Source organism: Silene latifolia, chromosome X, assembly GCF_048544455.1.
Source record: "Silene latifolia isolate original U9 population chromosome X, ASM4854445v1, whole genome shotgun sequence".
Taxonomy (NCBI): domain Eukaryota; kingdom Viridiplantae; phylum Streptophyta; class Magnoliopsida; order Caryophyllales; family Caryophyllaceae; genus Silene; species Silene latifolia.
The window spans coordinates 94405305-94431731 of record NC_133537.1 but is presented as its reverse complement, the minus strand read 5'-3'; the positions used below and the strand labels follow the sequence as shown (position 1 = coordinate 94431731).

The window sequence follows — 26427 nt, the reverse complement described above, 5'->3', positions numbered from 1 at the left end:
ATGAAACAAGTCTTTCTAGGAAGTGGTCATTTCCTTTTTGACAACAAACCTCTAATAATCAAGCCTTGGCAACCTGATGTTGAACTAACCAAGGAGAATGTCAAAACTGTACCTGCCTGGATCAGAATGCAAAAATTGCCTCTGAAATTTTGGGGTAAGAGTATTCCTAAAATATCAGGTTTGGTTGGAAAATACATTAAGAGTGATGAGCCAACTGAACTGAAAACAAGATTAGGATTTGCAAGAGTCATGGTTGAGTTGAATTTGGGTCAATATTTTCCTAAACAAATCAAATTTAGAGATGAGAAACAACAACTGATTACCATTGACACAGCTTATGAATGGAAGCCTAGTTTGTGTACCAAGTGTAAACTTCTAGGGTATGAGAAAGATCAATGCAGAAAAAATAAACAACAAACTAAACCCTCTGTACCTCATAAGGTGTGGAGACCAGTTAAACGCATTGCCCAGCCTCAGAATAGCACTAATATACCTTCATAGACGGCATCTGCTGCTACTCCTGTCACAAAGAAAGATGTAGAAGTGGTAAGTGTTAGTACACCTGTTCCTAATGCTAATGTACTGTCTAGTGGGGCAATTTCCCCCGTGAGACAGTTCAAGGACACTAGAAAAGGGAGTGAACATGATGATAGAACCCTTAGCACTTCTCCACTCCAGATGGAAACGTTGCAGGAGAATTTATCTCCTAAGCAAAGCAATGAGATTAATGGTCACGACCCTCCCAATATACATCAATGAATTTTGGATTCTGGAATGTAAGAGGGATGAATAAGTAAGTGAAGCAAAGAGTTGTGAATACGTTTCTTCATACAAATAATGTGGGTCTCTTTGGTTTGTTAGAAACTAAAGTGAAATCCAATAATGTTCATAGAATAGTGAATAATATTTTCTCAGACTGGAGTGTTTCTACCAATAATTCTAAGCATCCTGGTGGTAGGGTCTGGGTGATTTGGAAGCCTCATATGTTTGAGATTCATTTTATTAAGTATGATGCTCAGTTCATTCATTTACATGTGACTTATAAATTTAATCATATGAAATTTTTTATACCATCATTTATGCCTTTAATAGAATTGGTGAGAGGGAATCCCTTTGGCTTAATCTCAGAAATCTAGCTCAGCAGATTCATGGTCCTTGGGCTATAGGGGGTGATTTTAATTGTGTGGTATAAGCTAATGAAAGACTTGGAGGGATGGTTTCAAATGCTGAGGTTGAGCCTTTTTCTGATTGTTTGCAAGATTGTGGACTACTGGATATTGTTGCTTCAGGCTAATTCTATACTTGGAATAATAAACAGCCTTATGACACAAGGGTCTATAGTAGGTTAGATAGATTCTTTGTCAACCAAGAGTGGGTGGATGCCTTTCCTCATTATATGGCTAACTTCTTACCAGAAGGACATTTTGATCATACCCCTTGTTTGGTAAGTGAAGGAGATAATGGTGGGAGGCAGAATAGACCTTTTAAGTATTTCAATATGTGGAGCTCTGCACCTGGCTTTCAGGAGTGTGTAAATAAAGCATGGAGTACAAGGGTTCTTAGTACCAAGATGTACAAAGTGGTTAGGAAACTGAAGATGCTTAAACCTGGCCTTAAATTGATTAACAGATCTCACTTTTCTGATATTGAAAACAATGCTGATATTGCTTTTCTCAAATTGACTCATATCCAGAAGCAACTCATTGACAGTCCAGGGGATGAGGGATTTATCAAGCAAGAACATGATGCTCATCAGATCTCTATTTCTCTACAAGCAGCTAAATTAGAGTATCTCAAACAAAAAGCTAAAGCACATTGGATTAAAGATGGGGACTTTAACTTTGCTTACTTCCATGGTGTCATAAAAGCTAGAAGGAATAAGAACTTCATCTGTCAGATTGTTGACCATCACAACAAAACCCACAGTGACCAAGAAGGGATCCAAACTGCTTTCCTTGATTATTATCAAATGCTTCTAGGTACTAAAGCTTCTATCACTAAAGTAAAAAAAGCTATAGTGAGGAAAGGAAAAGTATGTACTGATGCTCACATCAGTGCCTTACTAGATCCTATCTCAAGGGAAGAGGTCAAAGAAGTCATCTTTCATATTCCTGATGATAAAGCTCCAGGACCCAATGGATATTCGAGCAAATTTTTCAAAGATAGTTGGGATATTGTAGGGGAGGTGTGGACAGCGGGGGCCCACGGGGGCGCTTGGGGAGAGAGAACAAGCGTTTGCATTTTGTGGAGTCGCCACTAATTTTTATGAGAAATTGGAACCGTTCGAATACCTCGTGCCATGTCAAGACACAAAGTAGAGACATGAACACTAAGCAATCGTTACCCTTAGCATTCTATGTCTAGAATGATTCTCGTGGATGCCAATGAACAAGGATGTTCACATAGATCTGGAGTAAGGGGTGAGGGTACGTATTAGGAAGCTCTTTTGATCGAACATCTAATCCCGCCCGCCTCGATAGCGGCCTCTACTAATGATTAGGGAAAATCGTCTATACTCGATATATCGTCGATTATATGCATGCAATGCAACATCCAAGTTTTAATCCTAACATGTGAGAATTAACTAAGTCGGTGAACAATTAATTTAGCATACAATTAGGTCGAAGTAGGAATTTAAGCTCAATTATATGTGAAGGCATACAAATGATATAATAAAAGAAACACAATAAAATATAATAATGAAGATTACAATAATTACAATGGATTCAATTGATTTATGTCGAAAATACTTTCAAAACGGATAATTTGAGAAAGAAAAGAATAAAGGAATAAGCGTTGGAGTAAGTATCCCCAAGGTTTCTGAATTTCCTTGGTGGGGTACTTTTCTTGGATGGCTCAAGAAGGTTAACTTCATCGGTCTTGCTAGTGGAGCCGTATGAACGACTTGTTGAGCCTTGATATCCTCGACCTACCGTTTTGGACAAGAGCCCTTTACGGATGTCATCTTCAATCCTTGTTCCTAGTACGGTTAAGTCCTTGAAAGTTTTGATGTTTTGGTATCTCAAATGATTGGCATAGATGGGTTTGAGATTGTCCACGAACTTCTCCACAAGGGTAGCCTCATCCGGGCGTTCAACTAGTTGGGTACTAGTCTTCCTCCACCTACTTAGGAAGTCGGTGAATCCTTCTTTGTCATTTTGGGTAAGAACCTCTAGAGTGCGCATGTTAACTTGGATCTCGGCATTATCCGCATATTGCTTAGCAAACTCGATCGCGGCATCTTCCCAAGTAGCGATTTTCTTGTGTTCTAAAGAGTAGAACCATTGCTTTGGGATGATGTCAAGAGATGAAGGAAAGATCCTTAAGAACATCTCGGGTTTGATGCCTTTGATAGACATATAATCCTTGAAGGCACGGATGTGGTTCAAAGGGTTCTCGTGCCCCTTGAATTTAGGGATATCCGTCATATTGAAGTTGGTTGGCAATTTGGAATTGAGGGCCTCATACTTGCGATTATTCTCCCTATAAATGTCATCTCCTTTAAGGTACATCAATTGCTCCTCTAAGTATTGGAGTATTTTCTCGGCTACAGTCATTCCCATGGGAGGATTTTCGTCCTTGGATTCACTTGCGAAGTTACCCACTACTTCACTTTCTTGAGGAGGCAACCTCCCCTCTACGGCGTAGATTCGGCCCTCGATGGTGTCAAGACGATCATACACTTTATCTTGGGTAACTTGGATTTGAGCTAATGCGGCTAGGATTCGATCATTACCATCTTGAAGTTGATTGAAGTTAGCGTCACTTTCAGGCATCTTGAAAACTGGATAAGAGATCGACGATGAATCAAAACACGATCGACCATTCTAACACACTTTCAAAGAGAAGAAATGTTTTGACTCTTGAAGTGGGTGTGTGCCACTTGTGTTGAGTGAGCTTTGAAGAAAAGACGAAGTTTTGAAAATGTGTATCCTAGTCAACTATAGTGTAGTTGTAGGAGTGGACTCGAAGTGAGGTTTTGAAATGGGCTTGGGCCCGAATTTTGACTCGACAAACGGACAGAGTTTTGACTGGGTTTTGCACTAATCCATGGCCTTTTTCGAAATTTCTGTTTAAAAAAGGATTTTGATTTTTTACAAAAATCGTCATCGTTTCGTTTAGAAATGGTGATCACGTAAGGTACAAACATTCATACAAGCATTATAACGGGATGCTGAGTGCATTTAAAAGGGTTTTGGTTTAAAGGGTGGGTTGCCATACCGAACAATCAAACCCGAAGTCTGTGGAGAGGCTCGTACCCAACAAGAGTAAGGCCGATTCCTAGTCCATTTCCTCAAGTAGTGAAGGTCCTTGATACAAACAAGAGTAAGCATCATGGTATGGATGACGTCAATCGCTATCCATCCTTAGGCCCAAATAAGAATTAGGACCGTTTAGACGGGACGATTGGTCGAATGGGTTGGGTTGGGCCTAGGAATGCCGAATAAAACGGTCTAGGAAGACCGAGCTATGAAAACCGACAATTGTCTTGTACAAATTATTCCTTAACCTTGTTCAAGTTTCACCCTTGACAACACGTAAGTGTATTATCCCCAGCGGAGTCGCCAAACTGTGGACAGCGGGAGCCCATGGGGGCGCTTGGGAGAGAGAACAAGCGTTTGCATTTTGTGGAGTCGCCACCAATTTTTATGGGAAATTGGAACCGTTCGAATACCTCGTGCCATGTCAAGACACAAAGTAGAGACATGAACACTAAGCAATCATTACCCTTAGCATTCTATGTCTAGATTGACTCTCGCGGATGCCAATGAACACGGATGTTCACAGAGATCTGGAGTAAGGGGTGAGGGTACGTATTAGGAAGCTCTTTTGATCGAACACCGAATCCCGCCCGCCTTGATAGCGGCCTCTACTAATGATTAGGGAAAATCATCTATACTCTATATATCGTCGATTATATGCATGCAATACAACATCCAAGTTTTAATCCTAACATGTGAGAATTAGACTAAGTCGGTGAACAATTAATTTAGCATACAATTAATGTCAAAGTAGGATTTAATGCTCAATTACATGAGAAAGCATACAAATTATACAAGAAAAGAAACACAATAAAATACAATAATGAAAATTACAATAATTACATCGGGTTTATTGATTTATGTCGAAAATACCTTTGAAACGAATAATTTGAGAAAAAGAATAAGAGAAAGAATTAACGAACGAATTAACGAGCAGATCAGTAGGCGATAATACGAGCAATAGTCAATTATACGTAAGCTAATTAAACTAGGTCAAGCAACAACGGAGTTCGAGACGATGTAACTCAACTGAACAGCGCAGGGGATCTAGCCCTGCGGAAGAGGCGCAAAGCGATTCTTTGCGTCTGTTCCAAGGGTGAGTTCTGGCTGAGAAGCCGGAACTGCACACTACTAGAAAATGTCTTGTTTCTTACGGAATTGGTCCTACATAATAGAAAAGGCGTCGGAATTTTGTATCTCCGACAGATTACACCGACGGAATACATTGTTGTCGGATGAGCATTGAAAATTTCGACGGAATTTAATAGGTGCCGATGGAAGATTGTCGGAGCAGATGGAGGGAAATTAGATCCTTTTCGCGCTAAAGAAATTTTGACGGAACTCAATGCTTTTCCTACGGATTTCCTGTCGGAATTCTGAAATTTTTGTCACCTATGGATTTATCGTCGGAAGAATCAGAACTCCTTCGACAAAACTAGCCTACTAATCCCTTAAAATCTCTAAGTCTCTAATCCTTCTTTCCAATCACAATTTAGAAGTCTCCACCCCATATTCTCCAATTCCTTGACAAAACCCTAAGAGGCTCATATCCCAATTCATCGGCCGACACCGGCACCGAAGCTGTAGTTTTCCGTCGTCGTTTTCCTGCTATCGTCCCTTGGCTGTGCCGGCAGCCCTCCTCTCCTTTCTTCTCCCCTTTCTCCGCTTGCTCCTTCCCCCTGTCGTCGTGCCTAAAACTCTCATCTCGTCTTCCTGCGTTTCCTTGACTCTACTGTCCTTCAACCTATGCCGGCCAAGCTTCTTGGAAATACAAATGACAGGTAAAATATTTTTCCTTTTTTTGTAATCTAAGTCTAATTTTGTAATAATTGTTGGGTGGTTGTTTACTTGTTTACAGTAATTTTTTGATGGATTAATTGGGTCCCCATTTTGTTGATTGAAGTATTTTCTTGTATTTGTGTGAAATTGATTGAGTTTGGTAGTTCTACTATTGATTTTCTCTAATTTTATATGAGATTGAAGGTCCTTTATTGAACTAGTATTACCCACTGCTTGATGTTTTAGTCTGTATATCTACCTCAATAAGGACCAACATTAATGTACATGCCAATTTTCTGACAATTAACTTCTGAAACTTCTTTACCGAATACTTGTTTTATAAACAATAAACGATTGAAATTATTAAAACTATTGTAACATGTATAAGTTAGTCAGAAACTGAAAGCGAATCAGGGCTTGCTTGTGTATGTTTGCTCTCTCTCCTCTCACCATATGTGAATTTCTTTCGGCATCAACTTTCAAGCACACAAATTTTATTCAATTGATAGTGTTCTGCCTACAATATATGTACAGTTGGTGATACATGTTCTTGTTAAACTGTGTTGCTTAGGCAAAATTCACTTGTTGAAGGGATGTAACATAAAATGGGTAGTCTAACACAATATCAGGGCTTACTCGAGGTGACCAAGTATGATGTCAGGATTACACTAACACATTTAGATACTATACGGCTTCAATTCACTTGTTGTTTTAATATATATTGGTATCTTCAATTCTGTAGTCAACTGTCATTGTTGAGTAGTGCTAATATAGTATTGTTCTGATTGCTACAATCTTTTTCATAAACTTATGGTACTTTGTTAGATAGTTATCACATTTCTAATATTCTTCCTAACTACGAGTACTAGTTTTGTATACTGATGTTGTCAAATTTGTTATTTTCAACATGACTTTTTTTTGTGCCTTATTTGAAAGTATCTCAGAAGTCAACATGAAAGTTAAAGAATATCGTGCCAACCTGTTGACGGTACTTGCAATTCATTTATGGTTATTTTTTTTCTTTTATACAGGCTGTTCGTTATTTTTTATCCATCACTTTAAAAGACGAGCTTTTGTGAACCAATGACTTAAATAAGAAGCTTGATATATCCTTTAATTAAATACCTAATAAAAGGATGTGTAGAGACTAGAGACATAAGTGTGAAATTGAATTGAGTGAACTTTATAAGTGTAAAAATGAATTCAGTGGACTTTATATATTATATGGAGTAAGTTTTTTACTTGTATCTACTCCATTCTCGCTTATGTGTACTCACTTCTTCCTTTTCATACTTATATGAGCAATCTTAGATTGATTGCAAAGAAGTGTAGAGACTGAAGACGTAGGCAATCAACATAATCTATAAATTTAGCAAACTCTGGATAGTAGGGCTTTATTGAAATATGCTGCTTGTTTTTATCCATAGAGCATATATTTGCCTTACACTTTGGTTTGTCTTTGAGCAGAACCAAAGAATTTGAAAGAGTACTTTGACTATACGTGTGAGAGGTAAATGTGTCTTACTAATTTCTCATATCTATCGTAAGAGGTATAGTAGAGTATTATCCATCTACACCTTGTTTACCTTTTCAGTTCTAAGTGAGAAAAGCTATGTCTTGGTTTTAGTCTGTACCTTTCCCCGACCTCTTTTTTTTTTTCAATTGAATGCTACTTTTACTGTTATTGTGTTTGTAATTTTTTCCTTCCGAAGAATTTTAAGGCGCAACTAAAGGAGAAGAGGATAGATTTCAATGAAGGCCATCATTTGATTGAAGTTGTAAGTGGCTTCCACATAAAGTGATCGAACAGAGGACATACGAGACTGCATGAGGTCTACTTATTCATCATCTTCTTTCTTCTCATGGTGGTACTTGGGTGAGTAGGGTGTAACTGGTGCAAGTGGAGAATGTAAGCTCAAAGAATAAAACCAAAAGCCCAAAGAATTCGCTAAGACAAGTTTCAAGTGACTAAACAAAGAATCATGAAAATGCACGGAAAATTGCATAAACTATCTCACACGTGCTCCAAGTTGTGTCATTTCTGCCAAGACCATCATGAAGATGGAAGCAGTGGTGCATGAGCATCATTTTGTGTATTTTAGATTGTTTTAAAGTTGTTACCAAAGACATTTGGAAGGGGTAAAACATAATTTTAACTTGGAATTTTATGCTTGTAGTACATATTTGAGATTATTGCATTGTGGTTTTTCACTTTGCTGTTGTGTATGATACATCTCGTTGATTGTTTTGTATTGGTATATGGGTTATTGAGGATGCTAGAAAATGGGAAAAATGTGCCTTATTTCAGTTATATCCCTACAAAATTCCATTGGAGGGGAAAAAATTTATAAATTAGCTTCCCTGGGAAAAAATTTCGATGCTGAATACTTTGTAGGAGCGCTTGAAGTTTCCTACGGAAATCTGTAGGAATGACATTTTTGTCAAAGAGAAGAAGGAACGTCAGACGACTAAATTTCCGACTGATGCTCCCGTAGGAAACAAAATTCTGACCAAAATTGCCGTAGGAAATTCGTTTTTTCCTACGAAAAATTCCGACACCCTGGTTCCGACAGATTTTCCGTAGGAAAATCATTATTCCGACGAAATATTTACTATTACCGACGGAAAACATCCGTAGGAATTAGCATTGTTTCTTGTAGTGTGCAAATCGTTAATGTAAATTGGTGATTTTAATGGATAATTAATATATTTACTCGGATGAAAGTGATTAATAGGTTGTTTACATGTGATTAATGGTCATAAAAGCAATAAAACATGGATGAGACGGATGCAAACGGATTATTTACATGAATGAACTATTGATTAGTGACATAGGTGAACTAAATAGGCTAAACATGACGAATTAATGACAAATTAATGACGAATACGACAAAAGACAGATGAAAATATATCAAAGATCGAATTCCAGAAACCCGATATGAACAAATCGAATTCCTACAATCCGGGTTGAATTTAATAACGAAAACCCGCAAATATGAGATTATAAGGGATTTAAGTCGGATTTAGTGATGAATTATACGTGTGAATGAATGATAAATAATATACATGAGATTTATTAGACTATTGTATCGAAGAATTAAAGAAAACAAACGGAACAAACAAAGATTGACGAATTACAGAGGACGAAGGAAGAAGAAAGGAAGCAGGAACTGCGGCAGCCTCACGAAGAGGCCCAGCAGGAACTGCGGTCCTACGAAGAGGCGCAGCAGTTGCTGCGTCCTTTCTCGACGGTTTGTCTTCTGGAAATCCGTAAAAGGGGTTTTGAAGCACGGTTTTAGAAATCGGTTTTAAGAGATGCTTTTGACATAAACCTTATACTAATGATGATACAAAAGGTAAATAACAATAAATAAAGAAGGATTTACACCCTCAGACTTACATGTTTGACGAAACGAGAAGAACTAAGTTATCGATTAGTGATGCTCGACTCAAATGTAGACGAAAGTGCCCTCGTAAGAGGAAAAACGATTAGATTAATTAAGTTGATTGATGTGGAGTTGGTCAAATTGGTCGGTCATGAAAACCAGGCTGGTACTTAGAAGGATCCGAGCTTACGTGGTCGAATGTTCAAGCACGTAGACGCCAAAAAGTAAGAACAAAGGTCTAGAATGCAAAGGGAGAAGAGAAGGGCGGACACTCGCGTGAGAAATATGAGGAGCGAAGGCTCCTATTTATACTAATCACGTGAAGGAATAGGGTTTTCGGAGAGACATTGGAAGTGAATCTCGGAAAGATATGAAAAAGATACGAAAAATACGCAGAAAAGGACCTGGGAAGAGGCGCAGCGCCATCGCGTCTCCTGGAAGAGGCGCAAAGACTGCTGCCGCGTCTGTTCCCAGTGGTTTCCTCCTCAAAGAAAGATTTCCGTGTTTAAGTTATGGAAGGACGGAATAATTTGGTTTTCCTTAATATTTTGTATGAATATTACGGTAAATTGTTTACCAAAGAATAAATATTGTGAAATATTTATAAAATATGGAATAGAAATATCCGGAACATTCCAGAACATTCTGACTCGGGATTTTACGGTTATCAGAAAATGGAGACGGTTTTAGGCCCGGACTCCAAATGTACTCTAACTAATGTCAAAACGACCGTATCGGCGCGTAGATGATAACTAAGAGGTAGACATTAGTGTTTGAGCAATCACTTGACGATAAACTTACGAACTGTCACAAATCATTCCGCGTACCAAACATGCGGCCCAATCATCACCGGGTGGTTTGCGGGAGGTGCAGAAATGATGTATTTACAGAGCCCCCACTTTGACTGAGGCTTGGACAAGGCGAAAGTCAAAGTATAGCCATTAGGTCAATCGAAGATTACAACCTGACGACTATGGCGACGCGAGGCGGCTCAAGGGGTCTGAGCCAAGGACCTGTCGTCGGGAACATTTTAGAGTCTGTCGACTATCGGGGAGGGTCGTTTAAAGTCCATTAGACTACGTAAGGAGGCTCGTCAGCTATAAGAAGAGATCATACCTGAGACTTCTGGAAGAAACGAGACTGAAGGCGCTTCGGCAAAACTCTTGGGCCTGAAGATAACTTGGTGTCTGAAAATACGAAGGCTTATTCCTGAAAAGGGGTATCTGAATGATATGAGGAAATGATGATTCTGAGGAAAGACAGCAGGACACAGTCTGGAACTGCTGGGAGAAATTTGTTCGTGTTCAGCTTCAAACAAACTTCGGAAGATTTCGGGGTCGATGTTGATCTCCATGTCTCTAGAGGAAGTGACTGTCGGTCGTGGACTCTCGTTGGGGAACATAATCGGGAACTAATCTCCATGTCTCGAGAGGGAAAGTCTATCCGTGTACTCTCGTTGGGGAATATAATGAAGGCGTGTCGAAACACCTGTGAAGGAACATCTGCTCGTTGTGACAAGCAAAATCTTGGAAGCGATAAATAACATATGATAATCTGCTGTTGGCTTAGAAATACGGGTCTGAACGAAAGAATGATCGTCAAACGGACCAAAAAGATAAAATAGCATTGGGGAAGAGGCGCACCAAAGATGGGCCCACGAATAACGAACTCATAACGAATTTTTGAAGACTCCTATGGATGGAATACCAGGAAGAGGCGCAGCAAGAAGAGTCGCGTCTCTTGAATAGGCGCAGCCTTTCCGCGTCTCTGTTCGAAGGTGGTTTTTCTGCGTAAAAACGCGATAAACAGAGGGTTTGCAATTCATTTACTCGAAACACAAATCATCCTTTTCTCTCTCAAATCTCAACCATTTCCGCCACGATTCGATCCAAAGGCTTGCATTAATCATGACTAACCGAGTTATGTGTCTCATTCTTGCATTAAACTTCTATATTTGCTCAATTTGGATAAAAAAAATTAGGGTTTTCAACCCAATTAATTCGAAAATTTGGGGCTTTTCCCCCAATGCATTTGCCTTGTAAAATTGATATTAGAAACGGATAATTGGTGGTATAAGGAACATAACCATGTATTTGTTTTGAATTTTCGTTGAGTTTTGAGCATTTGAGTGAAATTGAGACGGTTTCACAGCTAGACCGTAAATTGCTTCGAAAATAGCCTTAGGATTGCCCATTTGCGGTGAAACTTGATATTTGGGATCCTTAGATGATGGGTAAACTTCCTACCATCTCGGAATTTTAGTTTTTGACGGCTTTTTCAGGACACTTTTCTAGGGCATAATCGCCGTTACAACGAAATGCCGCCGAAATTTCGATTCGAACCCGGAACTAGGCTTCAAATTAGGCTTGACTTGACCCTAATTTCCCCATGAGTGATCGGGTTTATGAGAATATGGCCAAAGATGGCGAGAAAAGAGCGATTTCAGGGCTTCCGAAGGCTCGAAAATCCCTTAACGAAGGCTCGTCGTCACGTGACGCGGCCTAAATTTGCTTTAATATTGCAGGTGATGAGGCTTCTACTTCTGGGAGGGCTCCTATGGAGATAGACGCTGCTGAGGCTTTGGAGCAGGCTTTCACCGCCGCGGTGATGGCTGTTGGGGACGAGGTCCATGAGGAGGAGGCTGTTGAGGAGAAGGAGGCCCCGAGGCGGGCCAACGTTGGACGAGGAGGTCGTCAGCTGAGGGGAGCACCCGCGTGGGCTGAGACCTGGGAGAGTAGGCACTTGCTTTGGGCTGCAGAGGGTCACCTGTCCTACAGGACGGTGAAGAGCTTGGTAATTTTGATTTCATTACTCATCACTCACCTTCTTTCATTTCATTTGCTCATATCTTTTCCAATTTTCATTCAAAACTAAAGATAGCTTTTGTTTCAAATCACAATAGGAGGCCGGGAACATCAGGGCGTTCTCGGGTTACACGACAGCGATGGAGTGCTACGAGCGGCTGTCGGCGGAGGAGCGCGCCATGATCGAGCGTGGAGCGTTTGGTGCCTTGGTGCAGGCCTGGAGGGATATCGCGAAGAGGAAGCTGCGGGCTAACCTTAGCCTGGTCCGCGCTTTCTTGGACCGATTCTGGGACACGACTTCCACTTTTCACATGCCTTTTGGTGAGGTGGGAGTCACTCTGGAGGACTACGACATGATTTCTGGTCTGCCGTGTGGGACTGAGGCTGTGGAGTGGTCGGAGACTGCCATGAGGGTGGACTCGGCCGAGGCTAGGAGGTTGATCGGCCGGAACTTGTCGCCGAAGGTCTGTTCGATGCAGGCTCGGTCTAGTGCCCAGTTCCTATGTCCGAGACTACGTTGCGGGGAAGACCCCGACGCTGGTGACAATTGACAGGAGAGAGACGGCTCCTCCTCTCTGTACAGCTGAGCAGAGGGCTCATTTGTGACTTTGGTGGTTTCTGTCTTCTATCTACCTCGGAGACAAGGGAGAGAGGCTGTCGACGAAGCTTCTTCCCTTCCTTTCTGACCTGAGCTCCCTAGGGCGTTGGGACTGGGTCACTGCTGGTTTTGCGGTCCTCATCCGCTTCACGAGGGCCATGGTTCGTCCGGAGTTGATGGAGAAGGGGACTTCTCCGGTGTCGGACGCTTGACCGGATCGCTTCGGAGGTATGAACCTTCATTTAGACTAAAATCAATTCTTTTCGTTATCAAATTACGGAAGATCGTTATTGACTATCTTGCTTTACAGGTGTGGGTGTACTCCTACTTTCCGAGCCTCTCGCCCAAGAGGACAGAGCCGCTGGAGAAGGCCTATCCCGTCGTGAGGGATTGGGTGATGTGCAGGACGAGGAGCAAGCGTTCCTCTCACGGTGTTTACCGGCGGGACGTAAACGCTCTTCAGCTAGACAGTGTGAGCATCGCACTGATATTCATTTTGCTTCTTCATTGCTTTTAACCGATCATAAGAATGATTCCTTGTTTGTCTTGTCCCAGTGGGTGCCCAGGCCTTGGGCGGAGTACGCTGGAGCGCCTCCTTTTGTGGCTGAGGTCCTTCATCCTAGGAGCTCGAGCCAGCTGTTGTTGAGGACGTCGATGGGTCCTGTGTGGTACTTGGGCGAGCGCTTGGCTCGTCAGTGCTCTCGGGACGTGTTGACGGTTCCCATCGATCCTCTTAGGACGATGTTCAGGGAGCCTTCTGAGGCAGAGAGGGAGGCTGACTTGGCTGGCGTTGGTGGTGACACCCTCCTTCTTCCTGGTGAGGACTACTCGGCGTTCCTCTACGGGAGGTTGGCGTACTGGCCGGTAGTGGTGTGCATCTGTACTCTTCTTTATTCTTGATTTTGAGACTACGATAAAAGATCATCGATTAACGAGAGTCATTTGACTTTGCAGGAGGTTGAGGCGGCGGGCATCGAGCCCCCAGAGTACCCCGAGACCCTTGAGTACACTGACGCGACTGGGAGGACGACGATCTCCAAGCTGCGTGACTTTGACGTGGCTGTGACGGATGCTGGCCTGGACGACTGGTAGCATCTGACTCGGAGGGTGAGCCTCTAATTTACATAATTTTTGTGTAATAACACATTTGATTGATTCAAATATTGAGATTTTTTTTTGAAAATGCAGGTTGCGCCGTCTCGGTTCGTGGCGTTATGGAGGGTGTCCAACCGGCTGCGGGCTACTGCCGTCGAGGCACTTGTCGGCGGTCGAGGTCGTCAGGTATGAACCTTGTGCCTATTTCATTTTTGAATTTTGATTTTCCAACTTTTCTTGTAATTGCTTGAACTGATTGACATGAGCCAATTTGTTGTTTACAGGGGGACCGTGAGTTAAAGCGAGAGTTGGCTCAGTCTCGGGAGGAGACAGCTCACTTGTTGAGAGAGCTCGAGGTTCGCGACGCCGAGATTGCTGCTCTCGCGGCAAGAGTTGTGGAGCTGGAGGGCGACTAACAGTAGTTTTGTTTTGTTGTTGTTTGTTTCTTGCACACTTGTACATTTGGACCTTCATTTTGAATGTTTTAGACTTTGTTTGGGGCTCAAGCCCCCAGTTTGTTGGACATTTCCCTTTTTTGTTGTATATATGATGGCCTGAGTGCCTTTACTGCTGGGTTGCGTTGCTTGTACCAGCAGGTTAGCTTTGAACAGGTTTGGTAGATGACGGTTTACACCGTCATGCTGCCGAAATTTACATAGAAATCACGCAAAGCATACATTTGTATATACACACGGCCTAAATTAGCGCAAAACGAACGACTCAAAGGAACGCAAAAATGCAAGAGAAAATGCAAAAATGCAAAGAATTTGCCGGAAATGACCGGACGGTAGGGAGGGTTACCCCCTAAAAAAAAAAGAAAAATAGAACCCTATAAGTTAGAAATGAAATGATTAAAAAGACATAAAAGAAATATATAAAAGAAATAAATATATAAATTTTGAAATGAATTAAATTGGAATTGAAAATTATTTCCTAAAATGAATTACATTAATAATGAAAATTATTTTCTAAAATGAAAAAGTACAAGTGTGGTAAAATGACGAAAATGTTGATATTGCCTCGAGATGCGTGCCCGCGGAATTAGGAAACACCAAATATGGTAATTTCCACGTATTTACCAAAACAATAACCCGTAAGAATAGGAAATTATTCGTTACGAAATTTAGGAAAGATCCAACGCGGAAAATCACAGAAACCTTGATGAGGAAGAGGCGCAGCATGAGTTGCGTCCCTTTGAAGAGGCGCAGCAGGTGCTGCGCCTGTTCCCAGGTGTGTCTGCTCTGGCAGATTTTAGGAAACAGAAATTAGTATAAATAGAGACGTCGATAGAGCTTTTATCCACACAATTCTTCCGTCTCTTCTTCGTCTTATTACATAAAATTCTCAAAACAAGCACTCATCATGAATACTTTGGAGATTCGCCTAAAGGAGTGGACCAACGAGTTTTCCAACATGGTGAAACACGACATGGGCACCTATAATCTTGGATCATTGTTGAGTTTGAAGCTTATCAAGGTTGTTAAACCATTCTTGGATGCTTGTCTTGATTACTGGGACCCGAATTATCATGTTTTTGCGTTCCCTGGAGGCGACATTTGCCCATTTCCTGAAAAAATTGCTGCGATTGGTGGGTGGGACCCGGAGCACTTGCCTGCTATTCCTTTTACTTCGCAAGGGTATAAAAGCAAATTTAGAGACTTGCTTGGATTGACTAGACTTGAGGTGGACCGTCTAGGGACCTCAAAAGGAGTGCGAATGTTGGACTTCATTGACCGATTCATTAACAGGGCCGACCCCACCGTTTCTTATGTTGCTAGGCGAAGAGCATTTGGTTTTTGTTTGTTGCATGTGTATGTCCTCCAAGGGCAGGTTGATGAAGACTTAAGAGGTGATCCCCGTCTTCTGGGCCTAGTTGAGCAAATGGAGCTGCGCAGGAGCCCAGCTTGTTTATGCTTAGGAGAGATCCTGTTGGGCTTGGATAATAGGAAAGCCAACCGTGACCTACCGTACTTGGGAAGTCCCGTTATCTTGCAGGTAAAAGAACATTTTCTTCTTCTTTTTTTTCTTTTTTGTTTTTCTTTTTCGTATTTTTTTGGTTTTTTTTTTGTTTTTCTTTTTGGTTTTTTGTTTTTCTTTTGTTTTTTTTTGTTTTTTTTTTATGTCTAATACCCGCTTTTGGTAGGTCTGGCTTATGGAACGGCTTCGATTAATCGAGCCCCCAGTTCATGTTCCTTCTTATCATGCTCGTTCGATTGCAATGAGGACCAGGTTGTACATGGTGGACTTCACTCGAGTCTGCGATTACTGGAAGAATAAACTGAAGAGTGATGATGGCCCCTTGATTAGGTGGATTGTACCATGGTGGCACCTCAAATCTGTCACTGGAGTGTCTTCTTTGGATCCTACCCGATCTGTGCGCATTCTTGGCTTGGAATTCATGGTGTGCATCTTCCCGGAAAGGCTAATGAGACAGGTTGGACTAAAATAGACGATCCCGAAGCTTGATACCGTCCCGCAGACCGCTGTGGCGCTTACTACTGAAAGTCGAAGGGAGTGGGCCATTAAATGGGCCCAAAGAAACATGTGGTTCTTGAACTCTTCTGCTAATGCCTTATGGGTGTCGGATTCCTATCTGCGATGGAGGAAATCTACTACTCCGGAAGAACGCGAGAGGTTGAGGAAGCGCGAGCCCGTTGACTACAAGGTGCGCGAGGTGGAGAAAGAGAAAGAAAAGCATTTGACTGAGGGAGAGGAAGAAGCCGGGTTTCGAGTTGTTCATCCTTCGAAGAAACCGAAGACCTCTCCTGCCGTGGAGATGGTGATTGGCAAGAATGGTAGGGCTAGGCCTTGAGAATGACCGTTGGTGATTAGGTCCGAAGTGGCGCAAGAGCGTCCGGCTCGAGGTCGTGACAAAAAGTATGACAAGAATGACAAGGGAAAAGGGAAGATGGAGGAATAGCCCTAGTCTTTATTATTATTTATTATTATTATTGTTGTTGTTGTAATAAAAAGGTGGGGTTTTTAGAATCCTAGCCTATCTTATTTATTATTATGTAGCGTATTATTATTAGAAAAAGAATGAAATAAAAAAGGTTAAATGGTTATGAAACCGTTGTGATTTTCTATTTATTATTCTTGTCGAATTCCAAATGCAATGCAAATGTCCTTCTATTTACATTTTAAAATAATGGGTTGTATCCCGTGAAGGATTGCCTACGTATTCATTAAAAAAATGAAATCAAACCCTTGCGCGTAGTTCGAGTAAATGTAAAAGAATAATTGTTCTAAGCAAGAGCTTGTAATGAACTTAGAAAATAAGCATGAGCTTTTGCTTACTCTGAAGGTGCAGTTTAGTTTATTTGATGATATGAGCATGACAAATTTGTCAAAATGCAAGAGCAGAGTGACGTTAGCTTATATCAGCTTGGCCAGGGGCCGTTTATTTAGTGTCACAAGAGCGACACGTGAGGTTACGCGAGGCGCGTTTTGTTCCTATTCTAGGCATAGTACGGTTTTAGTTGGTCGAGGTTTGTCGGGTTGGAAAACTCATTCCCACCTAGGTCTGTGATCCTAACCGCACCCCCTGGAAGTATTGATTTGACTAGAAATGGTCCGGCCCAATTAGGTTTGAATTTTCCCCGTGGGTCAACAGGTAAAAGAGCTCTAACCGACTTGAGTACTAAGTCTCCTTCTTTGATGTTCCTGGGCCTAACCCTTTTGTTGAAAGCGCGTTTGATACGTGCTTGATATGTTTGGACATTGTGCAAGGCGCGTAGCCTACGTTCATCCAGGAGGATGAGTTCTTCATATCTATCCCTCTTCCAGTCGGCTTCTGGGATTTGACTTTCGAGTAAGATACGCAAGGATGGTATCTCTAGCTCGACTGGTTGTACAGCTTCCATGCCGTAGGTCAAATTGAAAGGAGTAGCCCCAGTGGGCATCCTAACAGATGTGCGATATCCCCACAAAGCAAAGGGTATCTTGCTAGGCCAATCTCGATAGTTGTCAATCATTTTCTTGAGAATTGTGACAGCGTTCTTGTTTGCTGCCTCTACCGCGCCATTAGTCTGTGGTCTATATAGCGAAGAGTGGTGATGCCTAATTTTGTACTTGGCTAGCAATTGCTCCGTCTCAGCTTAGAAATGTGATCCGTTATCACTAATGATCTCATGTGGGCAACCGTATCGACAGATGATGTTGTTTTGTATGAACTTTGCCACGTTTTTAGCCGTGAGACTAGTGTAGGAAGCCGCTTCTACCCATTTGGTGAAATAGTCGATTGCTCCTAGGATGAAACAGTGACCTTCTATTCCGGCTGGGGTTATCTTCCCGATTATGTCAATTCCCCAGGCAGAAAATGGCCAAGGAGATGTCATCGGATAGAGCAATGAAGGAGGGACATGTTGTACATTCCCGAAGATTTGGCAATTGTGGCAATGTCTTACGTATTTGATGCAATCCGATTCCATTGTGGTCCAATAGTACCCCAAACGTGTGATTTTCTTTGCCATCATGGGCCCACTCATGTGCGGACCGCATTCTCCATCGTGGACTTCTTCCATCACCTTCCGTGCCTGTGAATGATCAAGGCAACGTAGAATTAAACCAAGAGGTGTTCTTTTGTACAACTCTCCTTGCATGAGAACGTATTGGGAAGCTAGTAGGCATATAGCGCGTTGTCCCCTCTTGTCCATATCGGGTGGATAGGTACCGTTGAGCTTAAAGTTCAGGATTGCTTGGAACCAGGGTTTCTGTGCGATTTCCTCTTCATTGGTGATTTGATGGACATAAGCCGGCTCTGACCGTCGTTCGATACATAAAGGCATTTCCACCATGTCATCTGGCATATTAATCAAAGATGCGAGTTTTGCAAGAGCATCCGCAAATTGATTTTCTTCCCGAGGTAGGTGTAGATAGGTCACGTGATCAAAGAATTGGGCCACTTGGTCTATTCTGGCTTGGTAAGGTGCTAAACTTTCGCTTCGGATTTTCCAAGATCCCGTAACTTGATTGATGATCAGGGATGAGTCCCCATGTACTCGGAGGTTTTTAATGCCTAAGCTCACTGCCGCTTGTAGTCCAATGAGACAAGCTTCGTATTCTGCAGCGTTATTTGTCACCTCGAAGTCGAGTTTGACAGAGATTGGTGTATGCTCACCTTCAGGAGAAATGAGCAACACTCCTATTCCAAATCCTCTTAAGTTTGATGCTCTACCAAAGTAAAGGTCCCAGGAGTCTACATCAGTTTGGAGTATATCCTCATCTGGAAATGACCAAGTGTCTATTGTTTATGCATCATTGATGGGATTCTCTGCAAAGAATTCGGCAACGACGCGTCCTTTTATTACTTTCAGAGGCACGTACTTGAGATCGAACTCTGAGAGCATCAAAGTCCATCTTGCTAGACGTCCGTTGAGAACGGGTTTTTCGAAGAGGTATTTGACTGGATCCATTTTGGAGTATATTTTGACGGAGTAGCTAAGCATGTAATGTCGTAGCTTCTTCGTTGCCCACACAAGAGCGAGGCATGTCTTTTCGAGTTATGAGTATTTGTACTCGTACTCCAAGAACTTCTTACTAAGGTAGTAGACAGTCCTTTCTTCACTTCCTACGGTTTGAGCTAGCATGGAACCCATGGCTGTTTCGGTTACTATGAGATATAAATATTATAAACCAAGAGGTTGATCTCGTTGAGGTGGCATGAGCACTGGTGGTTTAGCCAATATCTCTTTGATTCGGTCAAATGCCTTTTGACAATCATCATCCCACATGGTGTGATCCGTTTTCTTGAGCTTCTTGAAGATAGGCTCACAAATCATGGTGAGTTTCGATATGAATCGACTTATATATTGCACTTTTTCCAGGAATCCTCTGACTTCTTTTTCTGTTTGAGGTTGTGGCATTTCGATCAGAGCCTTGATCTTGGAAGGGTCTATTTCTATACCTCGTTGGCTAACGACGTATCCCAGGAGTGTGCCAGATGTTACTCCGAATGTGCACTTCTGAGGATTGAGCCTCATGTTGTACTTTCGTAGCCTTGCGAAAAATTTGCGAAGGTTCGCAATATGCCCTTCTCTATCCTTGGACTTGACAATCATGTCGTCTACGTATACCTCAACTTCCTTGTGCATCATGTCATGTAAGAGTGTAGTTGCGGTGCGTTGATATGTAGCTCCGGCATTGATTAACCCAAACGGCATTACCGTATAGCAATAGGTTCCCCATTGAGTGACAAAAGCGGTCTTATGCATGTCTTCTAAGGCCATTTTGATTTGGTTATAACCCGCATACCCATCCATGAAGGATAGTAATGCGTGGTCTGCAATATTGTCCACCAATATGTCAATATGTGGTAGAGGGAAGTCATCCTTAGGACTCGCTTTGTTTAAGTCCCTAAAATCAACACAAACACGGATTCTCCGATCCTTTTTAGGTACAGGTACTATGTTGGCTACCCAGTCAGAATGCTCGGAAACTTTGATGAACCCGGCTTTGAACTGCTTATCGACTTCTTCCTTAATCTTGAGAGCCCATTCCGTTCTCATTCGACGAAGCTTCTGTTTTACAGGCTTGAAACCTGGCTTAATCGAGATTCTATGTTCGGCGATATCCCTGTCGATCCCTGGCATGTCTTTGTAGGACCACGCGAAAACGTCTTTGAATTCGTGTAGGAGGTCTATGAAGTCGGCCCTTTCGGTAGAGCTCAAGGTAGTCCCTATCCTAAGTTCTTGGGGTTCTAGTTCGGTTCCTACATTGATGGGTTCGGTGTCCTCTATTACCGGTCCCCCTTCCCCTTCCTGTAGTATTTCTTTGGCTACGCAGGGAGGTATTTCAATTGAGTCTGGGTCTTGGTCATCCTCAGTATCATCGTAAACAAATTGCACTCAAGATAACACAAAGAGTAAGCGAACCGATTTATTCATATTAAAGTTTGAGAAAAGTTGAAACAAAGAAGCCATCGATCGTGGTCGGTGGCGGTAAAGGGACAGTGGTTGGGACATTTCCCGAACTACTGTTACTACTCGAGGCTAAGCTAGGAGAAACAAAGGGAATGGGGATGACGACAGGAGGAGACTCCCTATTGACTTCTCTAGACTCTGACTCTGACTCCGACTCCGACTCCGACTCCGACTCCGACTCCGACTCCGACTCCGACTCGAATTCATCGTCTTCTGGTTCTCCTTTGAACATCTCTCCTTCTCTAGTGGTGAGCTTGAAGAGTCTTCCTTGATTGTTGGTCCACTTGATTGATTTTCTCCATCCTTTCTGCTGATTCGCGTTTGTTTCTGCGATTAACGCGGTAGGGTTGAAGTGATCGTCTTGAAGTATCATGGTAATGATCTCATTCTGCGCGGCTTTAACAAATCGATCCTCTCCAAACAATAGACTCATGGTGATGTTTGGAGAAATGGTGGAATAGTTCCCTTCATTCTCGATCGCGTGGATCTCATCTTCAATTGGAGAAATGAGGTGTGAACAATCTAGGGTAGATTCTTCACTTGTGATCACTAGAATCCCAAGAGGGTTCTGATTGTTGTTGGGTTTACCTCCTGGCGGTATTGGTAGTCGCCCATCTTCAATCATGTCTTGAAGCACATTTTTCAATTTGTAGCATTTTTCTGTGTCATGCCCCTTGCCCCTATGGTATTCACAGTACGAGTTCTCGTCCCAGAACTTGGATTTCTTTTCGGGTTCGGGAGTAGGTCCTATGGGTTGGAGTTTGCCTTGCTTCATTAACCTTTTTAGAGCGTTGGAGTAAGTATCCCCAGGGTTTGTGAATTTCCTTGGTGGGGTACTTTTCTTGTATGGCTCAAGAAGGTTAACTTCATCGGTCTTGCTACTGGAGCCGTATGAACGACTTGTTGAGCCTTGATATCCTCGACCTACCGTTTTGGACAAGAGCCATTTACGGATGTCATCTTCAATCCTTGTTCCTAGTACGGTTAAGTCCTTGAAAGTTTTGATGTTTTGGTATCTCAAATGATTGGCATAAATGGGTTTGAGATTGTCAACGAACTTCTCCACAAGGGTAGCCTCATCCGGGCGTTCAACTAGTTGGGTACTAGTCTTCCTCCCCCTACTTAGGAAGTCGGTGAATCCTTCTTTGTCATTTTGGGTAAGAACCTCTAGAGTGCGCATGTTAACTTGGATCTCGGCATTATCCGCATATTGCTTAGCAAACTCGATCGCGGCATCTTCCCAAGTAGCGATTTTCTTGTGTTCTAAAGAATAGAACCATTGCTTTGGGATGGTGTCAAGAGATGAAGGAAAGATCCTTAAGAACATCTCGGGTTTGATGCCTTTGATAGACATATAATCCTTGAAGGCACGGATGTGGTTCAAAGGGTTCTCGTGCCCCTTGAATTTAGGGATATCCGTCATATTGAAGTTGGTTGGCAATTTGGAATTAACGGCCTCATACTTGCGATTATTCTCCCTATAAATGTCATATCCTTTAAGGTACATCAATTGCTCCTCTAAGTATTGGAGTCTTTTCTCGGCTACAGTCATTCCCATGGGAGGATTTTCGTCCTTGGATTCACTTGCGAAGTCACCCACTACTTCACTTTCTTGAGGAGGCAACCTCCCCTCTACGGCGTAGATTCGGCCCTCGATGGTGTCAAGACGATCATACACTTGATCTTGGGTAACTTGGATTTGAGCTAATGCGGCTAGGATTCGATCATTACCATCTTGAAGTTGATTGAAGTTAGTGTCACTTTCAGGCATCTTGAAAACTGGATAAGAGATCGACGATGAATCAAAACACGATCGACCATTCTAACACACTTTCAAAGAGAAGAAATGTTTTGACTCTTGAAGTGGGTGTGTGCCACTTGTGTTGAGTGAGCTTTGAAGAAAAGACGAAGTTTTGAAAATGTGTATCCTAGTCAACTATAGTGTAGTTGTAGGAGTGGACTCGAAGTGAGGTTTTGAAATGGGCTTGGGCCTGAATTTTGACTCGACAAACGGACAGAGTTTTGACTGGGTTTTGCGCTAATCCATGGCCTTTTTCGAAATTTCTGTTTAAAAAAGGGTTTTGATTTTTTACAAAAATCGTCATGGTTTCGTTTAGAAATGGTGACCACGTAAGGTACAAACATTCATACAAGCATTATAACGGGATGCTGAGTGCATTTAAAAGGGTTTTGGTTTAAAGGGTGGGTTGCCATACCGAACAATCAAACCCGAAGTCTGTGGAGAGGCTCGTACCAAACAAGAGTAAGGCCGATTCCTAGTCCATTTCCTCAAGTAGTAAATGTCCTTGATACAAACAAGAGTAAGCATCATGGTATGGATGACGTCAATCGCTATCCATCCTTAGGCCCAAATAAGAATTAGGACCGTTTAGACGGGACGATTGGTCGAATGGGTTGGGTTGGGCCTAGGAATGCCGAATAAAATGGTCTAGGAAGACCGAGCTATGAAAACCGACAATTGTCTTGTACAAATTATTCCTTAACCTTGTTCAAGTTTCACCCTTGTCTACACGTAAGTGTATTATCCCCAGCGGAGTCGCCAAACTGTGGACAGCGGGAGCCCATGGGGGCGCTTGGGAGAGAGAACAAGCGTTTGCATTTTGTGGAGTCGCCACCAATTTTTATGGGAAATTGGAACCGTTCGAATACCTCGTGCCATGTCAAGACACAAAGTAGAGACATGAAAACTAAGCAATCGTTACCCTTAGCATTCTATGTCTAGAATGACTCTCGTGGATGCCAATGAACACGGATGTTCACAGAGATCTGGAGTAAGGGGTGAGGGTACGTATTAGGAAGCTCTTTTGATCGAACACCTAATCCCGCCCGCCTCGATAGCGGCCTCTACTAATGATTAGGGGCATCATCTATACTCGATATATCGTCGATTATATGAATGCAATGCAACATCCAAGTTTTAATCCTAACATGTGAGAATTAGACTAAGTCGGTGAACAATTAATTTAGCATACAATTAATGTCAAAGTAGGATTTAATGCTCAATTATATGCGAAAGCATACAAATGATACAAGAAAAGAAACACAATAAAATACAATAATGAAAATTACAATAATTACATCGGGTTTATTGATTTATGTCGAAAATACCTTTGAAACGAATAATTTGAGAAAAAGAATAAGAGAAAGAATTAACGAACGAATTAACGAGCAGATCAGTAGGCGATAATACGAGTAATAGTCAATTATACGTAAGCTAATTAAACTAGGTCAAACAACAACGGAGTTCAGAGACAGAACTCAACCTAGAACAGCAGCAAGCAGATCGCGCCCTGGGAAGAGGCGCGATGAGTTCTTTGCGTGTTCCCAAGGGTGAGTTCTGGCTGAGAAGCCGGAACTGCAAATCGTTAATGTAAATTGGTGATTTTAATGGATAATTAATATATTTACTCGGATGAAAGTGATTAATAGGTTGTTTACATGTGATTAATGGTCATAAAAGTAATAAAACATGGATGAGACGGATGCAAACGGATTATTTACATGAATGAACGATTGATTAATGACATAGGGGAACTAAATAGGCTAAACATGATGAATTAATGACAAATTAATGATGAATACGACAAAAGACAGATGAAAATATATCAAAGATCGAATTCCAGAAACCCGATATGAACAAATCGAATTCCTACAATCCGGGTTGAATTTAATGACGAAAACCCGCAAATATGAGATTATAAGGGATTTAAGTTGGATTTAGTGATGAATTATACGCGTGAATGAATGATAAATAATATACATGAGATTATTAGACTATTGTATCGAAGAATTAAAGAAAACAAACGAAACAAACAAAGATTGACGAATTACGAGAGGATTTAAGGAAGAAGAAAGGAAGCGAGAATGCGGCGGCCTCACGAAGAAGCGCAGCGAACTGCGCTCCTTCGAAGAGGCGCAGTAGTTGCTGCGTCCTTTCTCGACGGTTTGTCTTCTGGAAATCCGTAAAAGGGGTTTTGAAGCACGGTTTTAGAAATCGGTTTTAAGAGATGTTTTCGACATAAACCTTACATTATTGATGATACAAACGGTAAATAACAATAAATAAAGAAGGATTTACACCCTCAGACTTACATGTTTGACGAAACGAGAAGAACTAAGTTATCGATTAGTGATGCTCGACTCGAATGTAGACGAAAGTGCCCTCGTAAGAGGAAAAACGATTAGATTAATTAAGTTGATTGATATGGAGTTGGTCAAATTGGTCGGTCATGCAAACGAGGCTGGTACTCAGAAGGATCCGAGCTTACGTGGTCGAATGTTCAAGCACGTAGACGCCAAAAAGTAAGAACAAAGGTCTAGAATGCAAAGGGAGAAGAGAAGGGCGGACACTCGCGTGAGAAATATGAGGAGCGAAGGCTCCTATTTATACTAATCACGTGAAGGAATAGGGTTTTCGGAGAGACTTTGGAAGTGAATCTCGGAAAGATATGAAAAAGATACGAAAAATACGCAGAAAAGGACCTAGGAAGAGGCGCGGCGATCCATCGTCTCTCGGGAAGAGCGCAGACCTGCTGCGCGTCTGTTCCCAGGTGGTTTCCTTCTGCGGAAGAAAGATTTCCGTGTTTAAGTTATGGAAGGACGGAATAATTTGGTTTTCCTTAATATTTTGTATGAATATTACGGGAAATTGTTTACCAAAGAATAAAGATTGTGAAATATTTATAAAATATGGAATAGAAATATCCGGAACGTTCCAGAACATTCTGACTCGGGATTTTACGGTTATCAGAAAATGGAGACGGTTTTAGGCCCGGACTCCAAATGTATTCTAATTAATGTCAAAACGACCGTATCGGCGCGTAGATGACAACTAAGAGGTAGACATTAGTATTTGAGCAATCACTTGACGATAAACTTACGAACTGTCACAAATCGTTCCGCGTACCAAACATGCGGCCCAATCATCACCGGGTGGTTTGCGGGAGGTGCAGAAATTAGGTATCTACAGGAGGAAGTCATTAATGCTGTTATGGACTTCTTTAAGTCAGGCCTACTTCTAAAACAGATAAATACCACTATGGTGACTCTAATCCCCAAAAATTGAAAGACCTTCTAGTGTTCTTCAATATAGGCTTATTGCTTGCTGCAATATCCTATATAAATGTATCTCTAAATTGTTGTGCAACAGGCTGGCCAACATTTTACCTGATTTGATTTCTCAGAATCAAGGAGGCTTTATTCAGGGGAGAAGTATTTTGGAGAATATCCTCATTTGCCAGAACATTATTAGACTCTATGAGAGACAGGCTGTATCCCCAAGATGCCTATTCAAAATGGATCTGCAGAAAGCTTATGATACCATTGAATGGGATTTTTTAGATCAGATGATGACTGCCCTAAATTTTCCAAGTCAATTCAAGGGGTGGATTATGCAATGTGTTATAACAGCTCTCACTCAATCTTAATGGGAATGTTTTTGGCCTTTTTAAAGGACAGAGAGGATTGAGACAGGAAGAACCTCTCTCTCCCCTTCTCTTTACTATCTGCATGGAATATCTCTCAAGATTACTTGCACACACTACTGATAATATTGATTTAAGA

The 26427-nt window shown here is 41.8% G+C and overlaps 1 protein-coding gene across 1 annotated transcript; it reads left to right on the top strand.

Annotated features, from left to right (window-relative positions):
- On the top strand, positions 1-26291 carry LOC141617877 (uncharacterized). Its single transcript, XM_074435010.1, has 5 exons — positions 1-441; positions 502-730; positions 862-965; positions 1319-2185; positions 26049-26291. Exons 1-5 carry the CDS (start codon positions 1-3, stop codon positions 26289-26291), a joined length of 1884 nt encoding a protein of 627 aa, XP_074291111.1.
- The last annotated feature ends 136 nt before the right edge of the window (positions 26292-26427 follow it).